This window comes from Eptatretus burgeri, chromosome 10, assembly GCF_056783735.1.
Source record: "Eptatretus burgeri isolate ZD-2024b chromosome 10, Ebu_testis_v1, whole genome shotgun sequence".
Taxonomy (NCBI): domain Eukaryota; kingdom Metazoa; phylum Chordata; class Myxini; order Myxiniformes; family Myxinidae; genus Eptatretus; species Eptatretus burgeri.
Genome location: NC_140970.1, coordinates 26,073,587 through 26,096,377, shown reverse-complemented (window position 1 = coordinate 26,096,377; position 22,791 = coordinate 26,073,587). Strand labels below are relative to the sequence as shown.

The following is a 22,791-nucleotide window of genomic DNA, read 5'->3' as shown; positions in this document are numbered from 1 at the left end:
CTCACTCTCTCTCACCGCAGGCAGGTCAGTGGTCTTTCTGTCTTTGACCATCTCCTCTCTGGCCTTGCCCATCCCCCCCCCCTTTTGTCTGTGCTCTGTACCCGCTATATTTCTGCAGGGCGCTCTAGGTTCACCAAAAACTCGCTTCTGGTGAAACTATCAAAATCAAGAATCACTGCCCACTTTCACTCTTTCCTTCCTCTTTTTTCCTGCCTCTGGAACAAACTCCCACTCTCTTCAATCCCACTCCTACCTGAAGGTCTTCAAAACAGCTGTTTCCCACCATCTCATATCTTCCCACATCCAAAACCATGATCTTTTCCACTCCCGTTAATCCACCCCAAACCCACCTCCTTCAAATTCCCTGTTTTCCTTCCTGGAAGTCCCTGTAGTGTCCATCTTGTTTACCCCATGTTCCCCGCCCCATTCCTCTCCCTTGCACAGATCTCCTAATGTCTCTGTTCCCCACTGTTTTGTGCTTTCCTCTACCGCCCCTCTCGTCTCCTGCTCCCGTTATTATGTGTTCTGTGTGTTCACTCTTATATGAGCCTTGACATTGTGTACAAAATAAAAAAAATTGAAAAAGGGATGAGAGGGAATCGGTTATCCCATTTACATTAGCTCGGTCAACAGTTCTGGAGGAAAACAATTTTGAGTAAAAGACCTACAGCACGTGTTTGATTTCATTCTGGCGAGTCAAAAGAGTACCATGAGAAAAATGTAGGCTGTAAATCTGCCGAGATGTTTTGATGGCTCTTTTCAGGTTGAAGAACTCCTTATTGGGTATATCCAGCTGAAGTGCTCTCATCCGTAAGTGGATGAGTGCCCCATCTGCCTGCTCTATGAACATCTCAAAGAGCAAGGTCTGCTTTTCTGGAAGCCACTGGTATAGTTCTTACCTGACAGAAGTTCCACTATGTTGTTGACAGTTAGGCACATCAGATGTTAAACCGGATATCAGCCTCGATGGATTACTGCAGGTATATAAACAATACTGTTGACAAAACATGCCAATTTTGGACTTCATGCAGTCCCACCATTGCTGAATAATTAAATAGGAATGTTTCAGCATATCTCGTTTATTCCATAGAGTCGAAGGGCATCTTCAAAATGTGCGTCTTGCAAAAGCTTGGTGTTCAAAGTCCAATATGCACTTCCATAAGAAGAAAGTGGTAGAGAGGAATACATGACAACCATGTGGTGGTCAGAAAAACAGATGGGCTTATAAATGTTTTTCACCAGATTTACCAGGCTCTGATTAACATACAATCTGCCCCCGTGGCGTATGATTAACTGGCCTTATGAGCAACAAACCCGTGTGTAGCGAGAGTTGTCTGGACGCTGCAGGTGCTATACATACATCTCCAAGATTGTACTTCTCAACAATTTGTGCTACACCCCTTGAACTAGGTATATGGGGCTTGGGAATGTTATCAAGTAAAGGGTTGCTGGTGAAGTTGTAATTCTCATTCCCCACACCCATACATACGAAGTGCGTTCAAAAAGTATCCGACCTTTGTTCATAAAAATACTCATATCCAGATACAACAAACTTATACTAATCTCCTTCAAAGTAGTCCCCTTGGCCTGCCACACACTTCTCCCAGCGGTTCTAACACTGTCGGAAGCAGCGCTGGAACACCTTTTTTGGGATGGCGCGCAGCTGGTCCATCGAATTCCGAATGATGTCTTTTCTGGACTGAAATCTGGTCCCTTTCAGGGGCATTTTCAGCTTTGGGAAAAGCCAGAAGTCACACAGAGCCATGTCGGGAGAGTAGGGAGTCTGACGAAGCACAGGTGTGTTGTGTTTGGCCAGGAAACTCTGTATCAAATGTGAAGAATGGGTGGGTGCGTTATCGTGATGGAGCTGCCAATTAACCGCTGTCCACAGGTCCGGCCGTTTGCGTCGCACAGCGTCACGAAGGCGATGCAGTTCTTCTTGGTAGTACTCTTTGGTGATGGTTGTGCCGTGTGGTGCGTACTCATGATGAACCACGCCACTGGAGTCAAAGAAGACGGTCAGCATGACTTTAACATTGCTGCGGACCTTCCTTGCTTTTTTTGGACTCGGGGATGTTGGATGCTTCCATTGTGATGACTGGAACTTGGATTCTGGGTCGTACCCATAAACCCAGGTCTCATCGCCAGTGATCACTGTGTTGAAGAAGTTGGGATCGCTGTTCACAGTCTCCAGCATGTCATGTGCGATCTCCAAACGGAGTTGCTTCTGCTAGATCGTTAGCAGCTTTGGCACAAACTTCGCCGAGATTCTCCTTAAGCCCAAATGCTCAGTCACAATGGAATGAACGGATCCAATGCTGACGCCTGCCTCGTCTGCAAGTTCTCTGATCGTGATTCGACGATCCTGCATCAGCAGGGTCCTCACTTGGTCAATGACGATCTCATTTCGGGATGTTGAGGGACTACCAGAACGTGCTTCACTTTCCACTGATGTGCGACCATCTTTGAAGCGGTTGTACCACTCTTTTATCTGTGTGGTGCCCAATGCTTCGTTCCCGAAGGCCTGTTGAATCTTGCGGATCGTTTCCACTTGGGAATTGCCAAGCTTTACACAAAATTTGATGCAGTAGCATTGTTCAAGTTTATCCGTCATTTTGTCAAAAACGAAAATCCGACGGCGCTCACTTACACTTCCTCACTCATCGGCGGTCTGTCGGCGACTGACAGCTTCTGCAGGCGGGAAAATATTCACGCATATGAATTAGGATCGCCTACATGCGTGCACCAAACCACGCCTCCCTCGCTTCATTTGTTTATGCACGAAAAATTAAGGTTGGATACTTTTTGAACACACCTCGTACAAGCACAGTAAAGTCAACAGTATTGATATATTCTGCTAACTTACAAAGAAGCACTGTTCTTTCAGAGCTATAACTCGGACAACACTGTTCCGGAAATGGCCCTTATTGGACTACTAAATATAGGATTAGCTCAGATCCCTCATTAAATGCATGTATAGCTAGGTTGTTTGGTAAAGTGGACGTTATATGTGTGTCGGGAGGTGTAAGAGGTTGTTTGTTGTCTGAGCGGTGGTGGTGGAACAAGGGCCCCCTCTTCTTCCTACCCTCTACGGACGATAGGCCCCGCCCAGTCAGCTGGGAGGGTGTGGCCAAGGGGAGGAGGTGGAGCTAAGGGGAGGAGTTCGTCAGCTTCGCAGAGAGAGGTGTGCTCGTGTAACGAGAGAGAACACGAAGACCTCAGGTTCAGGGCTCAGTTTGGCAGTTTGGAAAACTGCAGGCGGTTGAGAGGCTGCTCGTGTGTGTCGAAGGAGCGAACGACGCGAGCGAACGAAGGCTTCGTGAAAAGAGAATAGTGTTTGGAGAACAGTCGCTCTCTCGAGGGTGCTCGTGTTTCGAAGCGAGCGGACGTAAGAGAGGCTGCCTGCACGTCGAATCGGCGATCGACTCTAAGGAAAGAAAAGGTGATTGGACAGAGAGAGGAACTGAGAGGACGAAGCGGAAGTCGGGCTTCGAGGCGGGAAGGCAGGAGAGGAGACGCCAGAGCCTCTGACGGTCCCTGCTCACACCAATGGCTTGACACGTTTGCCAATCCGCTTGCCGGAGCCCGGCAACTCGATTTGGGCCTTGTCTGGAGAACAGGCCAGGCCTGGATTTGTATGCTGGAACTTGAGAGAGATCGGCTGAGGCCCATCGACGACATTGCGTGGGGCCGGAACGCGCTGAGGAGGGCGTGCACACGCGGTGATTTGAGAAGGAAGAGTCTTGCCACACGCCGCATTCGAGCTGGGAGTTCAAATCCGTGGACATCCGCCTGTTGTGAGCGACATTCGTGCTTTTGACACTGTCTTCTCGTCCATGAGGCATCACCAAGTACTCTGTCTTGTCTTGCATGCATGCTGTCTGTCTGTCTTTGTCTGCACGTTGTTTAAGGCATATTTCAGTAGCGACCCCCTCAAAACCTGTAGTCCGTGGTTCCCCAGTTAAGAACGGGTTGAGGATTGTTAATAAAAACATTGTCGTGAATTTTGCTTGTGTTGTGATCCCCGATGTTCCCCAATAAATCTGGTTAATTCGTATGAAGTTGCCGCTATGGATTAATTTGAGTCGCGTCGAGGAACGATCCGTTCGATTGGCATATAAAACCAAAATGGTTACAAACTGGCAGAAAACGCTCGGCATCTGACAAAACCAGTCTGTAACCAGGGGTTCTATTTCCCCAACTGGCAAGGTGCAAGGATTACGTTGGTATCGCGATTGAAGGCGCTTGACCCGAGGCCTGTGCTGAGCCGGCCGGCATTTTATATCTCGGAGACGGCCGGAGTGGGTTGAGAATCCCTCCGTCGCTGAATCCTTAACAATACACATTTATGAGACTGAACTTTTGCTGACTGCTAACAAAGTCAATAGACATTAAAAAGAAAACAAATCCTTTACAAATCCCACCAACAGTAATTTCTAAGGGCTGAAGCCTCAGATGCAGCATGTAGGCCACACCAGACATGGCAGCTTCAAAGGCACAAGAAAAGAAAAAGCAACCTTTAAATAATTGACACTGCTCAGCCTCACAAGACTGGTTGGCATGTGTCATCGAATGGAGATATACAAACACAAAACACAAAACACAAAACACAAAACACAAAACACAAAACACAAAACACAAAACACAAAACACAAAACACAAAACACAAAACACAAAACACAAAACACACACACACACACACACACACACACACACACACACACACACACACACACACACACACACACACACACACACACACACACACACACACACACACACACACACACACGTACGGACACACAGACAGACGGTCATTCAAGCATGCAGACACACGTGCAGTTTATTGTGCTCTAAAAGATGTGAATACCATATTATTGTCTTCAAAACTGTGGAGGCAAATTACTTTCTTGCACACACTGCTTTGTTTCCATGCTCACGATAAATATTATTGTGTTCAACAAATTTTTTTTTATAGCAATGTCAATACTGAGCAAAGGTAATTCATAAGCAGCCCTTATTACTTGATGTACACAAAGTGTTGAGCTTGAATATGTGAGCCAGAATTGACTGGATACTAAATGTACAAAATAATCAGACAGAAATTGGCAACATCCAGTTACAAAATGTAAAATAGGAATGAGCTGAAGAAAAGTTCACAATCTACGTGATATTTTTTCCCATTTAAGTCCAGAACCAACAGGACGGTTGGATGAATGCTAATGGTATATCCGTCGCACTCACGTGCACTGGCATGCTGAAGTACTCCGCCTTGAAAGCATCAGCCATCTCACCAAAGCCGGGCAATGTGTACTCCTTGGTAGCCTGCTCAAAGCCAAATGTCTCTTGAGGTTTGCTGCATTCCTATACACAGGCAAAACACAAACCACAGAAACAATCCTGCTGAGTATTTTCATCACCATGTGCTCATGTTCCACAACGTTGTTCTCCCCATTGATTGACTGTTGAATTCTCACCTCCGCTACACACTTGGGACAACGCCAGTCTCCCCGTGGCACATCATGGAGGGGAGGAATGAGACAGAACGTGTGAAAGCTATCATCACATCCGTCGCAGAGCAGCAATTGAGCTTCTTCATCACCTCGTCCGCAAGCTCGGCACACGTAACGCTCCACCTAGATTATACCACCAGGAACATGGGAGGACAAACCCAGGCCCATGGATAAACGGCAGTTTTAAGTCAACATGTTGAGGAAAATGTAATACAAGTGGGCCATAATATTATGGAAAATATTAGGAGGTAAAAAAGGAATCAAGAACGAAGAGGCTTCGTATAAGTTCTTCAATTTACAATATAAAATCAGCCACCATCCCTAATACCTCCAGATCTGATGATCGGCAGGTGCCTCGATGATTCTTACCATCTTGACCTGAATCCATTTTTCTCATACTATGTCGTTCTTCCCCTGCAGCACAGCATGGCATGCAAGTGAGATGTTAAAAAAAAAAATACTGTCCAAGAGGGCTTGTTTTCTCTCTCTCAAGACATCTTTTGTACTTCAGAATTACAGTTTTAGTACAAATCCTGCAGTCAAATGTGACCACCATGGTGTTGACGTCAGATCCTACATAGTTAAGAAAATTAAGTTACTCACCTCTCGATTTACAGGCCACCTGAGACATGGATCTCATTCCGTAGACCTGCACACGCCTTAACTCTGGACCTCGCCCACCCTCCCCATCACCAGTATCGGGCTGTAAATAGAAATAGACAAATAATTTCCCTTTTAAGCCTTGTGGTAAAATGTCGAGTGAAGGGTGGGTGCCAACTGTCCCACAAAGTGGAAAAATTTAAGTTGCAAAAATCTACATCGTTCTGTGGAATATTTTGACACTTGTGGAAAGCAAGTTTCCTTTTAACAACACTGCAATTACGATGTGCTATACAGTGGAGTTGAGTCAGGGCTGCTGAACACTGACCCATGTATAATATGTGATATTTTCGAAGTATAAAAAGGGACATAACTGTGAAAAATTGGCAAAACACTCTGAAACTCGAACTTGCTCTGTAACTTAAAATAGTCACGTATCAAGTTTCAGTTGAATATGTTTAAGGGCATGGGGAAAAAAAAAGTGTCAGAAAAACTACAGATGGGACAGATGGACAGACAGAAAGCAAACTGACAGTCCCCTCCGGCGAAACTGGTAAGGGACAAATAAAGTCATCATGGCAAAGCTTGTGGATCAGAAGTTACAAGTTGCCTGAGGCTGATGCTGCTCTTTCCTGCTTTTTTCAAAACTGGTAATGTTAAATTTGCTTTTGTTGCTTGGATGTGCCTTCTTAGGTCAAAATTGATAATTCAATCCACATCAAAGTAATGCCAAGAGTAAATATATTGTTATATTATGTTTGTGGGGTAGATGGAAGAATTTCATTGAACAGATAGGATTGTATAGAGCTGCTTAGCCCGTGGACGTGTAGGAGACATCTCGATGTAATTAAGTAGGGAAATTGTGAGCTTAAGTGTTACTTGTCACCACATTGGGGGGGGGGGGGTACGATGTTCATTAGATAGGGATTAAGGACAATGCCCCCCAGTATATGATTGCCCCCTGTGAATTATTCTTACATTTTTGCATTTCCTAGCCAACCTTGAGAGAGTTGCATTTTTATAACCAAAACTATAACAAACAAGCAAAACATGCCGAGGGGGGCAGAGGCTCTGCCTTCCTGGGTTTCGCGCGAGCTGGCCATGCCCCGGCGGAGGAGTTTGGATCAGTGTGACGTCGAAGAAGAGTTGGTTGCACAGTAATCGAGAGAGAATGGGAGCGTATGCAAGAGGTCAGAGTGAATAGGAGTTGAGTGCGGAGAAAAGGACGCATGCGGTCGAGAGACGAGAAAGTAGCTCGGAGATGGCATGAAAAATCAGGGCATGATGAAATGGCTTTCCTTCGACGCATGAAGAAGAGGGCACGATTACCGTATCCGTGCCGAGGCGCTTTTGGCTCGCATGGTGAAGGAAGACGCTGGCCTTTGGCTCTTGGTTGGGTCGTGAGGAACGGACCCCGAGCCTCGTGTATGTAACCGAAGGGGACAGCAGCCATTCTAAAATGCAGCGGATCGGTGAGGATGATCGATGCACGAAAAAGCTGCATGGGGGTCTCTGAGCCTTGGTGTTGAATCCTGCTCATGAATTGCCTGACGTACGTTCATCCCGCAGTGAGAGAGTGGCCAAGCGCCATTTCTGAGGGCGCATTTGCACGTGCACGACAAAGTGCCGCAATTCTACGTTCCATAAAGACCATCTCTGAACAAAGCTAAGTGCCAGAAGAAAGGAAGGATTGCTTTCTTTTCTTTTGTGTTCCCCTAGTCTGTATTTAAGTCTGTGTGTGGAGGTTCCTCAATAAGATTTAGGTGCGTTTTTCTTTCATTATTATAATCTGAATTATTGTCATTGTACATATTTGATCTATTTCAGTTGCTTGTGTCCGTGTATCTGTTGTGGGTTTAGTACAACCCATGTGCCTCCCTCCATCTTTTACAGCCATTTCCTTCCCGCATGCACATTAATCTCTGGGGATCTCCGCTGTAAGCCTCCAAGGGAGAACTGTTTGGCCATCTGTCCAGGTAGGGGTTAACCACATGGACACGACAACATGTTATATCACAACACAGTATAACACCAAATAAAGTTGTGTCCCCCACCCCCACCCCATCACTCCCATACGGAGCAGATATTTCTAGTAACTTAAAAGAAACCACTGTATTTGAAAAGAAAACATGGCTTACTATTCTTTTGGTGTTTTTGACGAGTGCTGATTTTTCATTGGTCGAATGTTAATAACTATCCCAAATTGTAGGCAGGTGAAATCAATCAAAAAACTAAAAAGTCAGATTTCATTAAAATGGCAAATACTGTATATGTTATTAATATTACATACCACAAAATATTTTTCCTTAATTATCAAAGATGTCATGTACAGTATCTGAAATAGTAATATGGAAAAGAGGGAAAACTGGGTATAAAATGCATTTCATGTGTAAAAATGAAATTCTCCAGAGTACATCATGTGCTGATTGAGTACACTGTGATTGGTTGTCATACAAGCAATCAGAAAGTGCAACAACTGCATAAGGACTATAAAGGTATGGGTGGTGATATCGTTGTGTTCTGGTGAATACTATGGCTCCTGGGAAGGAAATATCACAGATAAATCAGTTCTAACTGGTGAAGGGTACACCATGCGGCAGATGGCAGCCTGACTTCACGATTCAGCAAGAGCTGTGTGCAAGATCGAGAAGGATATGTGAAACTGGTATTGCTGACAATTCAGGTGTTCGAGGAAGAAACCCCAAACTCTCCAAAAGTGAAAAGTAATGTTAACTACCTCAGGGTATGCTCTCTATGTGGGAGATGATGACCCAATAAAGAGCTTGTGAATGACCTAGCTGAAGCTACGGGTGTTAACATTTCTTCAATAACAGTAAAATAAAAACACGTCAGCACAAAGTGGTCTCGGTGGATGAGTAGTTGCTTGAAAATCTTTGCCGATTTCGCTTGACCTCCCCTCTCCTTGCTAGTAATCCTACCGAGCCGAACCCAACTTGCTTACTTGAAGGTTATTGTGTATCCTCCCCTCTTCTGTCTGCTCTTTTATTGTTAGTCTACTCCCTTGCTTATAGTCTACAAATGTTATCCCCATTACCTCAATGTTAATTCCTTTCCATTTTACCCTCTATCCCCTCACTCTCCCACAAGCCTAGATGTTGTATTGCAAAAAAAAAGGTAAGGGAGGTATGTCAAAAAACATAAAAGGTATGTTGCACTCCACCACTCCCCTGCCCCCACCCCACCCCCCAAAAAAAAAAAATCACTTGGTATCACATGAGTGCCAAAAAAAAAATCAAAAAACACATGAGTGCCATGACAAGCAAAAAACTAGAACTACGTTGTCGATGGCACACCATCGCATATTCCCGTGCGCACTGCTTTGTCCCATTAATGCTAGGTGAAATTTTATCTTGCAAAATGGATTGACTATTCTTTTCTATTTGATGCGCTTTATGACCAAAGACTTACGATGTTTACCAAATCAGAAGTCATTGCAAGCATGTCAACATTTCATGAAACATTAATTTAACACTGTCCAGCAATATAGAACTGTGCATCAATTTAATCATAGGAATGAACTGTGTATAATATTAATTATAATTATTCATAATCAATTAGATAAATACAGTAAAACCTGTGACTGTGTCACTCATGGGAGCCACATAAGTAAGTTATTTATAAAAGAATTTACCATGTACAATGGTAAATACACTTAAAAAAGAATCGACCCCCATGACCCCAACCCCTCTGGCCCGGCCCCTAGGGGTCATATCAAAAATCCGAAAGTGTTGTGCACTTCCCCATACATATCTATATTAATATTTCGGCACGCCCCTTTCTTTGTTCCACCATCAGATTTTTGTTACTGCATGAAATGAAACAAGATTTGGCACATATAATATACTAATGATATTATTGTCTTCCTTAAGAGGCCCCTCAAAATTCCTTTTGATGCATTTTCACAAACTCCAACCGATTCCATTCAAATTCGGTACGATTATGGCTTTTGGTCCAACTTAGGTCATTGGCCATAAATCTTTTCCATAACACTTCCGATATTCAAAAAAAAAAAAATCGATAAATCGATATCCCTTATGGGATTTTCCATTCAAATCCACTCAAGTTTAAGGCCTATGGGGGACGCAAATTTCCACTTTGCCCCGGGCACTGTTTACCTCCGCTACGCCAAGCTGTAAGGGTTAGGGTTTGGGTTGGTGTGAGTGTTAGGTAGGGTTAGGGTTAGGGTTAGCTACCCTAACACTAACCCTAACCCCAACAGCAACCCTAACCCTAACCCGAACAGCTAACCCTAACAGGTAACCCTAACCCTAACCCTAACCGCTAACCCCTAACCCCTAACAGCTATTCAGGAAATTTGCAAGAAAGCCCGGGCAACGCCAGGCTTTATTGCGAGCCCGAGCAACGCCGGGCTTTACTACTAGTATCTACTATGTCCCAAAGTTTCAAGTTCCTATTTCAAATGGTGTAGGAGGAGTTACAGGGTAAGACAGACGGACCTTCAGATGTACGGACGTAGGGCGGAGGCAATCACAATATTCCCTCTGGCTTTTCTTCGAAAGTGCGGGAATAATAAATATAGTACAAAGAATTGACTTCCTGGACAAATCGAATGCCAAACTACCTGGGCACACTTCTGCTGTACCCTAATTTAAAAGGCAGACAGACAGATTGACTTGGTGCAATTGCTTGTGACAACACTTGCCTTGCCAAAGGCAACACGCCTTTTGTCAACACATCATCTTTTGCAACAAAATCGCAAAGATGGATAACTTGCATCAAAAACATGACTTCTCACATGGCTATGATCATGTTTAAAAGTTGTAAACACCAGCAAGCTCAATTTCTCAGAAAACACTAGAGCAACAAAAGGCCTTTTGCAAGCAATTACATTTTCAGTTTATGGGTCTATAAAGCTGGAAAAGCAGTTATCTGAGATATGCTTCCTCATCTTTGCATTCCATTTCTTTGGGTTCATAAAAGGTTGTTAAATGTTGTTGTTGTTTTTTTTTTTTTTTTACAAGCAATCATAAATCAAACCACCTTTTGCCGAAACAATTTTACTTATTTATACAAATGATAATGCTTTCTACTTAGGAGTCGGTGATATTCCACGAGACATTGCGGCATTTGCAGTGTGTCCTTTAGTTTACAATCGTTCCAAGTTTCCTGGTTATATAAACAAATATGCACAGTTAAAATGCAGATTTACAGTCCTCATCATTTATTTCCAGCAAATAATTTCTATTACCATACTTTTGGGCATCATTTTCTTTTCATTGATGTTTAGTGGGCAAGTAACCGACTTCTTTATTTATCTTTTTTTCCTTTTTCGCAGAATGCATGGTTCTACCTTTTTCACTGATGGGTAACATCAAGTTAAGCAGTTTGTGCATTGCATGTGGAGAAATTTAATGGGGAAAGTAAGCTAATTTGTTTGAGAGGATATCGGTACGATACAGAACTTGGGGCAAACATTACTGTGGAAATTTGGAGATTCATGAGCATAAAAGTTGAAAAACAAGAAGTTGATGTTTTTTTCTTCTCTTTGTTCAGGTAATATCGAAGGTGCGAATAGAACACAACCATAAGTGCTCAACAAGAAGTGAAGAATTATGCAAAGAGTTGCACAAACTCGGTTGCATTAAACCCCTTCTTTGAGTCAACAGCACAGCTCTGTGCAAGACATTTTGAGGTCTGATAGAAACCCAAATACTGTGTGAATGTGGACAATCGAGCAAAGGCATTGGAATAGCTTTCAGATTGGATTTGAACAAAGGCCAAAGCCAGCAAAAGTATTTACTCACAAGGATGGGATTTTGAAGTCTGAACAAAAGCATGTCTGCGTTTCAATTTAAGCCACCAGTTTCAAAACCTCACTGCTCATCAGGCTTAAAACTTTCATACATTGCACATTAAACCTGTTAACTAAAAAATATTTTGGGTATACAGCAGTGCAATTATTTTTGGTTGGTGTGTTAATGCATCATTTACTTTGGTCTTATTGCAATTCGGAGGAGCTCTTAATCTATACTAATAAATTTGTTTGCCATTAAATTGGACGAGGCACGGCGGCGCATAGATGGGGTTCAGGAGGATTGGGTGCACAAGGAGTCACAATGAATGGCCGATGTACAGGAAGAAATGAGGGAGGAAGAAAAAAGGAAAACAAAGATAGAAAAGGAAAAACGTGAACACGATTTGGAATTTAAAAAGCTGAAGGAAGAATTGTTAGAAAAGTCGAGACAGTTCAAGGAACTACAGGAAGAAATGAGGAAAGTAGAGGGGAGTACCCGAAGGTTGGAACAAGAGAAGAGCAAACTGAACAAAAGAATAGAGGAGGAGCAAATTAGTAATTCCCAGGATAGAAAGAACTTGGAAGAAAAATGGAAAACAAAGTTGGAAGATAGAAAACGGGAACAGGAATGGCAGGGATACTATAAGAGATTGGAGGAAATGGGGCAGGAAATGGAGCAGGGAAGATCGACCAATTGAAGGAAACGATGAGTTTGGAGAAGGAAGAACATGAGGAACAGTGGGAGAGGAAACAAGAAAGAGTAGTGAAAAAGCAACGAATGAAACAGGAAAGGGAGATTAACCGATTGAAGGAAACGATGAGATTGGAGAAGGGGGAACATGAGAGACAGTGGAATAGAAAACAAAATGAACACAAATTGGAAATTCACCAACTAAAGGCCCGGTCACACCTTGACGTTTTAGCCAACGTATGCCGATTTTTGAATTTTTTTTCTAAAACGCTGGCACACGTTGAATACGTTATGGGTAAGTTTTGATAATTATGAGAGAGAGAGCACGTTATGAGAGCACGCTGAAAAACACTGCCATACGTCGTTGTACGTTGGCTTTAAACGTTGTACTTTTCGGTTGTCCTCAAATTTTTTCATGCTTGAAATTTCACGACGTATGCCGGCGTATGACTTACACGTTCCGCTACGCTGGCCACAAGTTGTATGCACGGTCTGCGATCGTTGACAGACGTCAGCACATGCTACTTGTAAGTTAATCATAAGTTGAGACACGCCGAGGTAATGTTTAGCGTACCCGAAACTTATTTCTAACCTATGATTAACGTGTTGTTGGCACGTTACGCGATCGTTGCCACACATCGACAGACGTTACTTTTAAGTTACTCATAGGCTGAAAGACGTCGGTATAATGGATTGTCCTTGCGTCAGCGTCCACGGCCACGGCCAGGACACTTATTTGTAGCATTCTTCAAACTTTTCTTCGGCATGACGAGGATGTTCACACTTCGATGTCTAGCTTGGCTATGATTCCAATTGTCCATCGGCAGCGTCTATTTAAAATAGTCGAGTTTGAGCGTTTTAACACGTTCAGAAGAAACGCTTCAAATTTCAAAACCTCAGCGTCAAAAAACAAAGGCGAGTGACAGCAATTTAAATCGTTCATTGTAAACAATGAAAATGGCTGAGTGGTACCGTTTAAAAGTCGTTGAGTGTAAAAAAAAATCCAATTGTTGAGCGCAAGCGTTTACTTTCAATAGTGGAGATGCAGCCATTTAAATCGTTGAGTGGCAGCCGATGAACCTACCCGTGGACACGCGGACGCAAGGACGATCCATCATAACCCACACCCTCCCCCTCACACTCACCTACTACTGCCAACATGAACAAACTACTACTAATACTAATACTAATACTGATACTGATACTGATACTGATACTGCTGACATGGACATCGACTCAAAAACGAACTCGAAAACGCTGTTGGGTTCCCCTTTTATGAGCAGCATTTTTATATACCAATTCCCAAAACCGCTGGGAACACGTCTTTATACGGCAGTTGCAACCTAGAAACACGTTAATTTTTTTTTTTTTTTGTCGACCGGAAGACGTCATTGGAATACGTCTACATACGTCGATGTGTGTTGGGACTACGTAAAGAATTGGTTCAAAGCACGTCAAACACAAGTTAGAAATAAATTTCGCGTAAAAAAGACATTACCGCGACGTGTTTCGACTTATGAGTAGCTTATAAGTAGCCTTTGTGGACGTGTGTAAGCGTCCACATATCGTGTGTAAAACTTATCCCCATCGCATGCGGAACGTGTGTCATACGCCGAGTACGTCGTAAAATTTTGAACATGTTTAAAATTTCTTGACGTACTCTACTTACTACGACGTATGATAGCGTACTTTAGCGTTCTACTCACGTATACCAAACTTACTCATACCGTATTTTACGTGCCCCAACGTTTTAGACACATTTTTCTTAGGTCAGTATACGCTGGCAAGATCGCCAAGGTGTGACCGCGATGTTGTCACTTCCATTTCTACGGCAGTTATGATTCGAATCGTTGTGCGTCAGCCTTTTAATAGGCTACGTCACGACATCGTCGGCGATGCGTGCAACGCGCTATGCCGAAGTTAGACTATCGTTGGGCATCGGTTGTGTAGGCCGACAACAGGTCAGCATTCGTTGGTATAAGTTATCTATAACACAACGAAACGTTCTGTGTCCATTACTTATATGTTATGCATACGACCAACTCGTTATGAATACGTCCGAATCTTAAAAAAAAAAAACATCAAAAGTTCAACGTCAGCCAGCGTTTTACATACATTTTAATACGTTGCCATCGCTGGCTAAAACGTCAAGGTGTGACCGGGCCTTAAAGGAGATGAGCAAGAGAGTGGATGAAATGAGGAAGGAAGAATGTGAAAGAGGTGTGGAGATGAGGACGAAATTAGAAAAAAAAGCTTCTGAGTTACTGAACCACCAAAACAAAGAGACGGGATTACAAAACGAGCTGAGGATGTTGAGAGAGGAAAGAAAGAGAACGGAGAATGAAACGTTAAGGAACCACACTGTGCAGATCGAACAATTAGAAGCCAAGGCCAGATTAAAGAATGAGATGCAAGAAAGAGTAATGAAAGAAACGATGGGATTGGAGAAGAAAGAACAAGAGAGACAGTGGAATAAGAAACAGAAAGAACAACGAATGAAGCAGGAAGGAGAGATCAACCAATTGAGGGAAACTATGAGATTGGAGAATGAAGAACAAGAGAAACAGTGGAATAGAAAACAAGAAGAGTATGAATTTGAAACTGAACAACAAAAGGAAAAAGCAAGGTTGGAGTATGAGGAAAAAGTGAAAGAACAAGGAATGAAACAGGAAAATGAAATCAACAAAATGAAGGAAACTATGAGATTGGAGAATGAAAAACATGAGAGACGGTGGGATAGAAAACACAAAGAAAATGAGGTTGAAGTTAACCAACTCAAGGAGAGAGCAAAATTTGAGTCCACAGAGATGGAAAAGCTCCGGAAATATAACGAACAGCTAAGGGGGCTCAGAGAGGAAGAACGACTCAAAAGGACCCAGAAAGTAGAACAGCACAATAAGGTGGGATGTGTGGTAGCACCACAATGAGTAATGTTAGTGGTGCACGACTTGATTGACACCACTCATCGGATGAAGCAACAATTAGGGCAAACTCTGATAAAGGAGACACAAATAAGAATGGAGACGAGGGAAATAACAGAGACAACGAAGGAAATAGAAGTATTGCCAGAGAGATGGGAGATAGACCGAGTCGAGACTGAATTAAATAAAACGAAGGAGGAAATAGAGATGAAGATCCAGGGAGAAACTAATGAATGCGAGGAAGAAACGGAAATAATAACCGAGGAGACGCAGACGCAGGAATTAAAAGAAATAACAGAGACGCGGGAGATAGAAAAGGTAGATGAAAGACTACACGATAGAGACGGGGTAAAAGACGAGCACACACACATGGAGTTAGCGAGGACAATGAGGGGGAGCTCGGGGAATGTCTCGTGACCCAGTACAAGCAGCAGGATAGCCTTCTTCAGGAACGAGGGGAGGGAATATGCCCCCTTGAAGCAGATCACGACCAGGTGGGTCCGGTCGAGCTTTGCGAGGTAGAGCGGGTGAGTGCTGTGGACGGGTACACGCGAAGCTTGGGGGGTGTGAAGGCCACGGGACCCCTTGTGGTGGCACGAATCCCCAGCGTGGTTGTTCCGGTGTGTGTGGTTTCGAAAGGTGTGCTGAAACGCGCGCATAGCGTGAGTGAAAGGGCACGCATGAGTAAAATGGCATGCGCGGGTGAAAGGCCGTGTGTGAAAGAAACCGCGTGTGTGAGTGAAATGGCGAGAGTGAGTGAAACCCCGTGTATGGAAGAAGCACGAGGTGTGAAAGGAACCGCATGTGTGAGGTCGGGTGTGAAAGGGAGATGATGATCGGCATGCGGGAACACGCAACCGCATGTCCGAGTGTCATGGAGAGGTGTGTGAGCGTCATGGCACGCGGGAGTGCGTGTGTTAAATGGCGACGAAGACAGCACCAGACGGAGGACAAAGGCCGAGTAGCGGCCGTAGCTGTGTTGGGGACCGTGCCAGATTTCAACGGCAGCGCGCACGAGGTCCGTGCTGTGCTTAGCACGAGGCCGCCGCGTGCGCGTCTGCGCGAGTGAAATCCAGTCCGGAAACGCACGCGGTGGATGTTCGCCGATCCCGCGGACGGACAGAAGGTAGGCTGGGATTGTGAATTTGGACCGGATGGGTTCTTCAGGCGAGCGTGCGTGTAAAGCTCCATGAGCAGAGCACATGTGCTCTCGTGGGGAACCCCTCAAAACGCGAGGCTTGCTTTGGATGCGCAGGGTGACGTCATGGCTGCATGGTTGGAATCCGGCAGGAGGGGGAATCCCTGCCGGATGTTACCGTCCAAGAGGGACGAGGTGCGCGAAGCGCGAACAGCTGCCATGACGTCACGGGGAAAGAGGACAGGTTGCGAGTAGCCGCACTTGAGAGTGCATATAAAAAAAAGTTGAGAAAAGCAAGCCTCGCCACTTCGGGTGAACAGGATTCCCAGGCAGGGGGTGGAAGACCCCTTTGCTGGGGCACAGGACACAACTAGTTCGAGGGATGGGTTAGCTTAGTTAGACCGGCTTCACGGGGCAGGGATAAGTCCTCATGGAGCCCATGGAATGGATTAGTTAGAGGGATTTAAGATGAGATTTAGGATGGAGAATGGAAAACGATTTTGGAGACAGTGACAGACTGTGAATGTGTAGTGGGGACGTAGCTTAGCTAAGTAGTGTTAAATGGAATGTGCTACTAGTTTAAGGGATGACGAGGGAGCATGAGTTAGTTGAGGGATCTCGTCAGTGGAATGGCAGTGTTCAGCGATGTAAGCGATAAAATGGAAATTCAAGGGAAACACAATGAGTGAGTGAGGGCCAGCGGGCCTGTGTGAATGGAGCAAATGTTGAATGCATGGTGCGATGAGTTATTGGGGGGAGGAGTGATTCCCACCCAAAGGACCCCCGGGTCAGTGTAAAGTGAGTTAGTGGGTTAGTCAAATTGACAAAAGAGGTCGTTTTGCTGTTGGTGCGAATGCAGGCTCGAAACCCATTTGGAGGGGTGCAGGAGCCCTGTTGACGGGCTGGGAGCGTGGCTGCGAACGGTGAGTATCGCTTCGTGGGTACCCCAGGCACCGGGCTAGTCGGCCGCGGTAGGCCAAGAGTCCAAGAGGGGCCGGGATAGCGTAGTGGGCACGGGTGGACCTGCATGATGCGGGACCCGTAGCGCCAGAATGCCACGGGGGCAGTGTACTGGGCATGGGCGACCCTCGGAAAGGGACCCGGGGCACCAACACGCCACGTGGGCATCGGAGGGGGGCAATGCCAGAGAGGGCAACCCCCCACGATTTTAGGGAGCTGGTAGGCTCGGAGACAGTTGCAGGGCCCGGGGGTGCCATAGTTTGAGAATCGGCAGAGGGTAGTTCCTGCCAAGGGAGCCACACGTCCCAGCCACGAAACCGTGTGAGGGCATGAGGGAAAATTGGAGGGCATGGCCCAAATTTGTGAGGACACCAACACAGGCGACGGGAATCTTGGTTGGTAGAACCAATGTATTAAGCGAGAGGCGCTTTTGGGAAGCCCCGGGGTAGTTTAAGGTTAATAAATGTTAGGGTAGTTAGGAGATGTACCCCTCCGCACCATCCATCCCTTCGCTCTCGTTGTGGGCCGCTGGAATCACCGTGGTAAGGAGATCGCTGAGATCTGAGGAGGTCATTCTGAGGCTGAGTTGGGCCTCGACACAGGACACTAGCTCTCCCTTATTCCCCTCCAGGAAGGGAACGTAGGGGTTGGGAGTAGGCTAGGACAGGATAGGTTAGCCGGACAGAGACTATAAAGGGGGTTCGGGAGATGATTTATAATAGGGGAAATAAAAATAAAATAAAACAAAAAAATAAGATGGGCCTAAATTATTTGTGTTATGCAAAATGAGGGAGTGGGTATGGACAGAGACAGGCAAAGGCGATAGGTTGGGAGGGACAGTAAGGTAGGTCCGAGCCTGCCTTCCAAGTGGCCAGCACCACCGCACTCCCTCCACAACGGGATGAGAGGTCAGCCAGCTTCACCTGCCGGCCTGTTTTTGCTGCAAGGCCTGTGCCGGCCAGCTTCACCTGCCGGCCTGTTTTTGCTACAAGGCCTGCCAGCTTCACCTGCCGGCCTGTTTTTGCTACAACGGCCTGTGCCGGCCTTGCCATGCCTTGTCTGCCTGCCTCTGCCTTGACCCCATGCCTGCTAGCCCTTGTTTTTGCATTTGCCCCATACCATCCATCACCATGTGCGCCAGGATCATCGCGCGAGCTGCAGTGACTGCCCTGTCGGCAGCCGCACCACGGGACAGCATTGGGCAGCCCGTGCACCGTATTTCCATCCATCCGTTCATTTTCTTGTGATGCTTGCGTCAGTACCATTCAGTGTTCTGCAGGGACTGCCTTGCAGGCAACCACAGACGGGGACTGCATTGGTGCAGCCCGTGCACCGTTTGTGTTCACTGTTCACTGCGCTCATTTCAGGGGGGAGGCCTAAGGCTGCATTGGGCAGCCGGCCACATTCCCTGTTCACACCTGCATTTGTTTCATGAGCCAGAGACTGCATTTGGGCAGCCTGGCTCCCTGTTTGAAAAAATGGCCTGTGGGATGGCATATGGCATGCCGGGTTGGGGTGAGTTGCCTCCAACAGCTGAAGACACGAAAAGGTTTTGTGACAGACAACGAGGCCTTTTGAACAAGGCCTGAAGACATCCGACCTTCAGCTGCGGAGCGCTCACCCTGAAAAACTATGACTAACTTTGCCATGCCTTCTCTTTCCCACAGAGTCCATCAGTCCTGGGCCATGGTTTAGTGTATAATGTATAAGGATAAGTTAAGCGTAAGTTGTACATGGTTTTGCTCCCCCTGCATGTGTGTCTTAGCACCGGCAATTTATGAAAGTCGTCTGCATGAGTGGGTTTGTTTAGTTAGTTACTCAGCCCGTAGGTTATTTACTTTTGGGACACGGATACATCAAATGTCGCACTCAGGGATCCGAAGGTAAATCGTACTAGGTGAAACTTACACATGAAGGCACACAAAAATTTGACGACTCGGGACGAGTCTGTAAAAAAGGGAGGGGTAGTGTTACGGTTGTGGAAATTCACAGAGCACCATATAGGTCCTTAGATCAGTTATGTCGATAAGTCTGTGTTCAGATAGATTTCCCCACCGATGTCTAAGGGTATTATTCGTGTAACCGGGCTGTGATCTTTGAGTTAGCAGTTTATCTTTTACTATCTTTATTTTGGACCAACCGCCATTACTACCACCACAAAGCACCACCAACCACAACAACCATGATCACCTCAACCACAACAACCACACCACCTCAGCCACACCACTATTACTACCACCACAAAGGGCCAGCCACGCCACGTTAACCACAACCTTCACAACCACACCACCGCGTTTCCACCTCAAAGGTTACCAGAAGCCTGGTTCGTCGAGGGAAAGCAGGCAGTCGACCCTTCTCCCCCTCCCCCGAACAAATGGCGTCTCTGCGGCCAACACGAGAGGTTCCACCCTGCGAGTGGAAAAAGACAAATACAGCGGCGAGGGAGCGTCTCCGATTTGGCAAGTAAAATGCTTCCTTCGAGAAGTTTCCCGCGCGTGCTGGAAGGAGGGGCGGGAGGTGAAAAGGGGGCGGGGCTTGGTGATAAAGAGGCGGAACGTGAGCGCGGGGGAGCTTGTGCTGAGGAGAATCGCGAGAAGAAGGGGGAGCTTGTGCTGAGGAGAATCGCGAGAAGGAGGGGGAGCTTGTGCTGAGGAGAATCGCGAGAAGGAGGGGGAGCTTGTGCTGAGGAGAATCGCGAGAAGGAGGGGGAGCTTGTGCTGAGGAGAATCGCGAGAAGGAGGGGGAGCTTGTGATGAGGAGAATCGCGAGAAGGAGGGGGAGCTTGTGCTGAGGAGAATCACGAGAAGGAGGGGGAGCTTGTGCTGAGGAGAATCGCGAGAAGGAGGGGAGCTTGTACTGAGGAGAATCGCGAGAATGAGGGGGAGCTTGTGCTGAGGAGAATCGTGAGAAGGAGAGTGAGCTTGTGCTGAGGGGAATCGCGAGAAGGAGAGGGAGCTTTGTGAGCTGAGGCAGAACGAGAGCACGAGAGAGCTTTTGTGAGCTGAGGCGGATCGAGAGATCGTGAGCGAGGTGGCGCTCCAGACTGAAGGCGCTCTGGCTGGGTCGGTGGTCGTGACGGAGCCACCTTGGATCGTGTGCGAAGCCGGATCGTGGAGGACACGAGCTCGGGGAGCTCACCACACGGTCATGTTTTTTCCCTTTTTATTTCATTCTGGGTGTTTGTGTGTGTGTTTGTGGCACTGTCTATAAGTAAACCCGTATAAGTGCATGTGAATAATAAATAGATACGGCTGCAGGTCTTTCGGCTAGTGTGCTGTACCATCCCCCCATTCATTCCTTGCATACTGCTTGAATGTTTCTTCATTGCTTGCGTCGTGTGTGGAAATAAATGTGCCTGTCTCAATGTACCTGGTCGTTGCGTCGCTTTCCTTAATTGAACTGCCATTATTAAGTTCGGAATAATAGCCGATAAAGTGATTGGGTCCAACGGTGCTGCGCGATAAATACACCGCTCGGTATCCGCAGAACGGAGCGAGCTGCGTACGTGGCTCGTTTCCAAGCAGCTCCCGTTGAGGTACAACCTCTCAGCAGCCTTCCCGCACGAATAATTAGGTAAATTTGTTAGGGTTACTCTCCCTCTCCCACCACTCTCCCTCTCGCTCCGTCCCGCCACTCTCCCTCTCGCTCCGTCCCGCCACTCTCCCTCTCGCTCCGTCCCGCCACTCTCCCTCTCGCTCCGTCCCCCCACTCTCCCTCTCGCTCCGTCCCGCCACTCTCCCTCTCGCTCCGTCCCCGCCACTCTCCCTCTCGCTCCGTCCCCGCCACTCTCCCTCTCGCTCCGTCCCCGCCACTCTCCCTCTCGCTCCGTCCCCGCCACTCTCCCTCTCGCTCCGTCCCCGCCACTCTCCCTCTCGCTCCGTCCCCGCCACTCTCCCTCGCTGCGTCCCGCCACTCTCCCTCGCTGCGTCCCGCCACTCTCCCTCGCTGCGTCCCGCCACTCTCCCTCACTGCGTCCCGCCACTCTCCCTCTCACTGCGTCCCGCCACTCTCCCTCTCACTCCGTCCCCACCACTCTCCCTCTCACTCCGTCCCCACCACTCTCCCTCTCACTCCGTCCCCACCACTCTCCCTCTCACTCCGTCCCCACCACTCTCCCTCTCACTCCGTCCCCACCACTCTCCCTCTCACTCCGTCCCGCCACTCTCCCTCTCACTCCGTCCCGCCACTCTCCCTCTCACTCCGTCCCGCCACTCTCCCTCTCACTCCGTCCCCACCACTATCCCTCTCACTCCGTCCCCACCACTCTCCCTCTCACTGCATCCCACCACTCTCCCTCTCACTGCATCCCACCACTCTCCCTCTCACTGAATCCCACCACTCTCCCTCTCACTGCATCCCACCACTCTCCCTCTCACTGCATCCCACCACTCTCCCTCTCACTGCATCCCACCACTCTCCCTCTCACTGCATCCCACCACTCTCCCTCTCACTGCATCCCACCACCCCCCCTCTCACTGCATCCCACCACTCTCCCTCTCACTGCATCCCACCACTCTCCCTCTCACTGCATCCCACCACTCTCCCTCTCACTGCATCCCACCACTCTCCCTCTCACTGCATCCCACCACTCTCCCTCTCACTGCATCCCACCACTCTCCCTCTCACTGCATCCCACCACTCTCCCTCTCACTGCATCCCACCACTCTCCCTCTCACTGCATCCCACCACTCTCCCTCTCACTGCATCCCACCACTCTCCCTCTCACTGCATCCCACCACTCTCCCTCTCACTGCATCCCACCACTCTCCCTCTCACTCCGTCCCCACCACTCTCCCTCTCACTCCGTCCCCACCACTCTCCCTCTCACTCCGTCCCGCCACTCTCCCTCTCACTCCGTCCCGCCACTCTCCCTCTCACTCCGTCCCGCCACTCTCCCTCTCACTCCGTCCCCACCACTATCCCTCTCACTCCGTCCCCACCACTCTCCCTCTCACTGCATCCCACCACTCTCCCTCTCACTGCACCCCACCACTCCCCCTCTCACTGAACCCCACCACTCTCCCTCTCACTGCATCCCACCACTCTCCCTCTCACTGCATCCCACCACTCTCCCTCTCACTGCATCCCACCACTCTCCCTCTCACTGCATCCCACCACTCTCCCTCTCACTGCATCCCACCACTCTCCCTCTCACTGCATCCCACCACTCTCCCTCTCACTGCATCCCACCA

General features: G+C 47.3%; 1 protein-coding gene across 1 annotated transcript in view; it reads right to left on the bottom strand.

The window, feature by feature from the left end:
• LOC147018120 (lysine-specific demethylase 5A-like) overlaps positions 1–22,791 on the bottom strand; it is a 140,405-nt gene that overhangs the window by 70,498 nt on the left and 47,116 nt on the right. Inside the window, exons 6-9 of the mRNA XM_085900072.1 lie at positions 6,117–6,216; positions 5,842–5,927; positions 5,478–5,636; positions 5,245–5,364 (exon numbers count right to left, since the gene is read on the bottom strand). Of these exons, the coding sequence (XP_085756198.1) occupies positions 5,245–5,364; positions 5,478–5,636; positions 5,842–5,927; positions 6,117–6,216 (465 nt within the window). The remainder of the gene's footprint in view (positions 1–5,244; positions 5,365–5,477; positions 5,637–5,841; positions 5,928–6,116; positions 6,217–22,791) is intronic.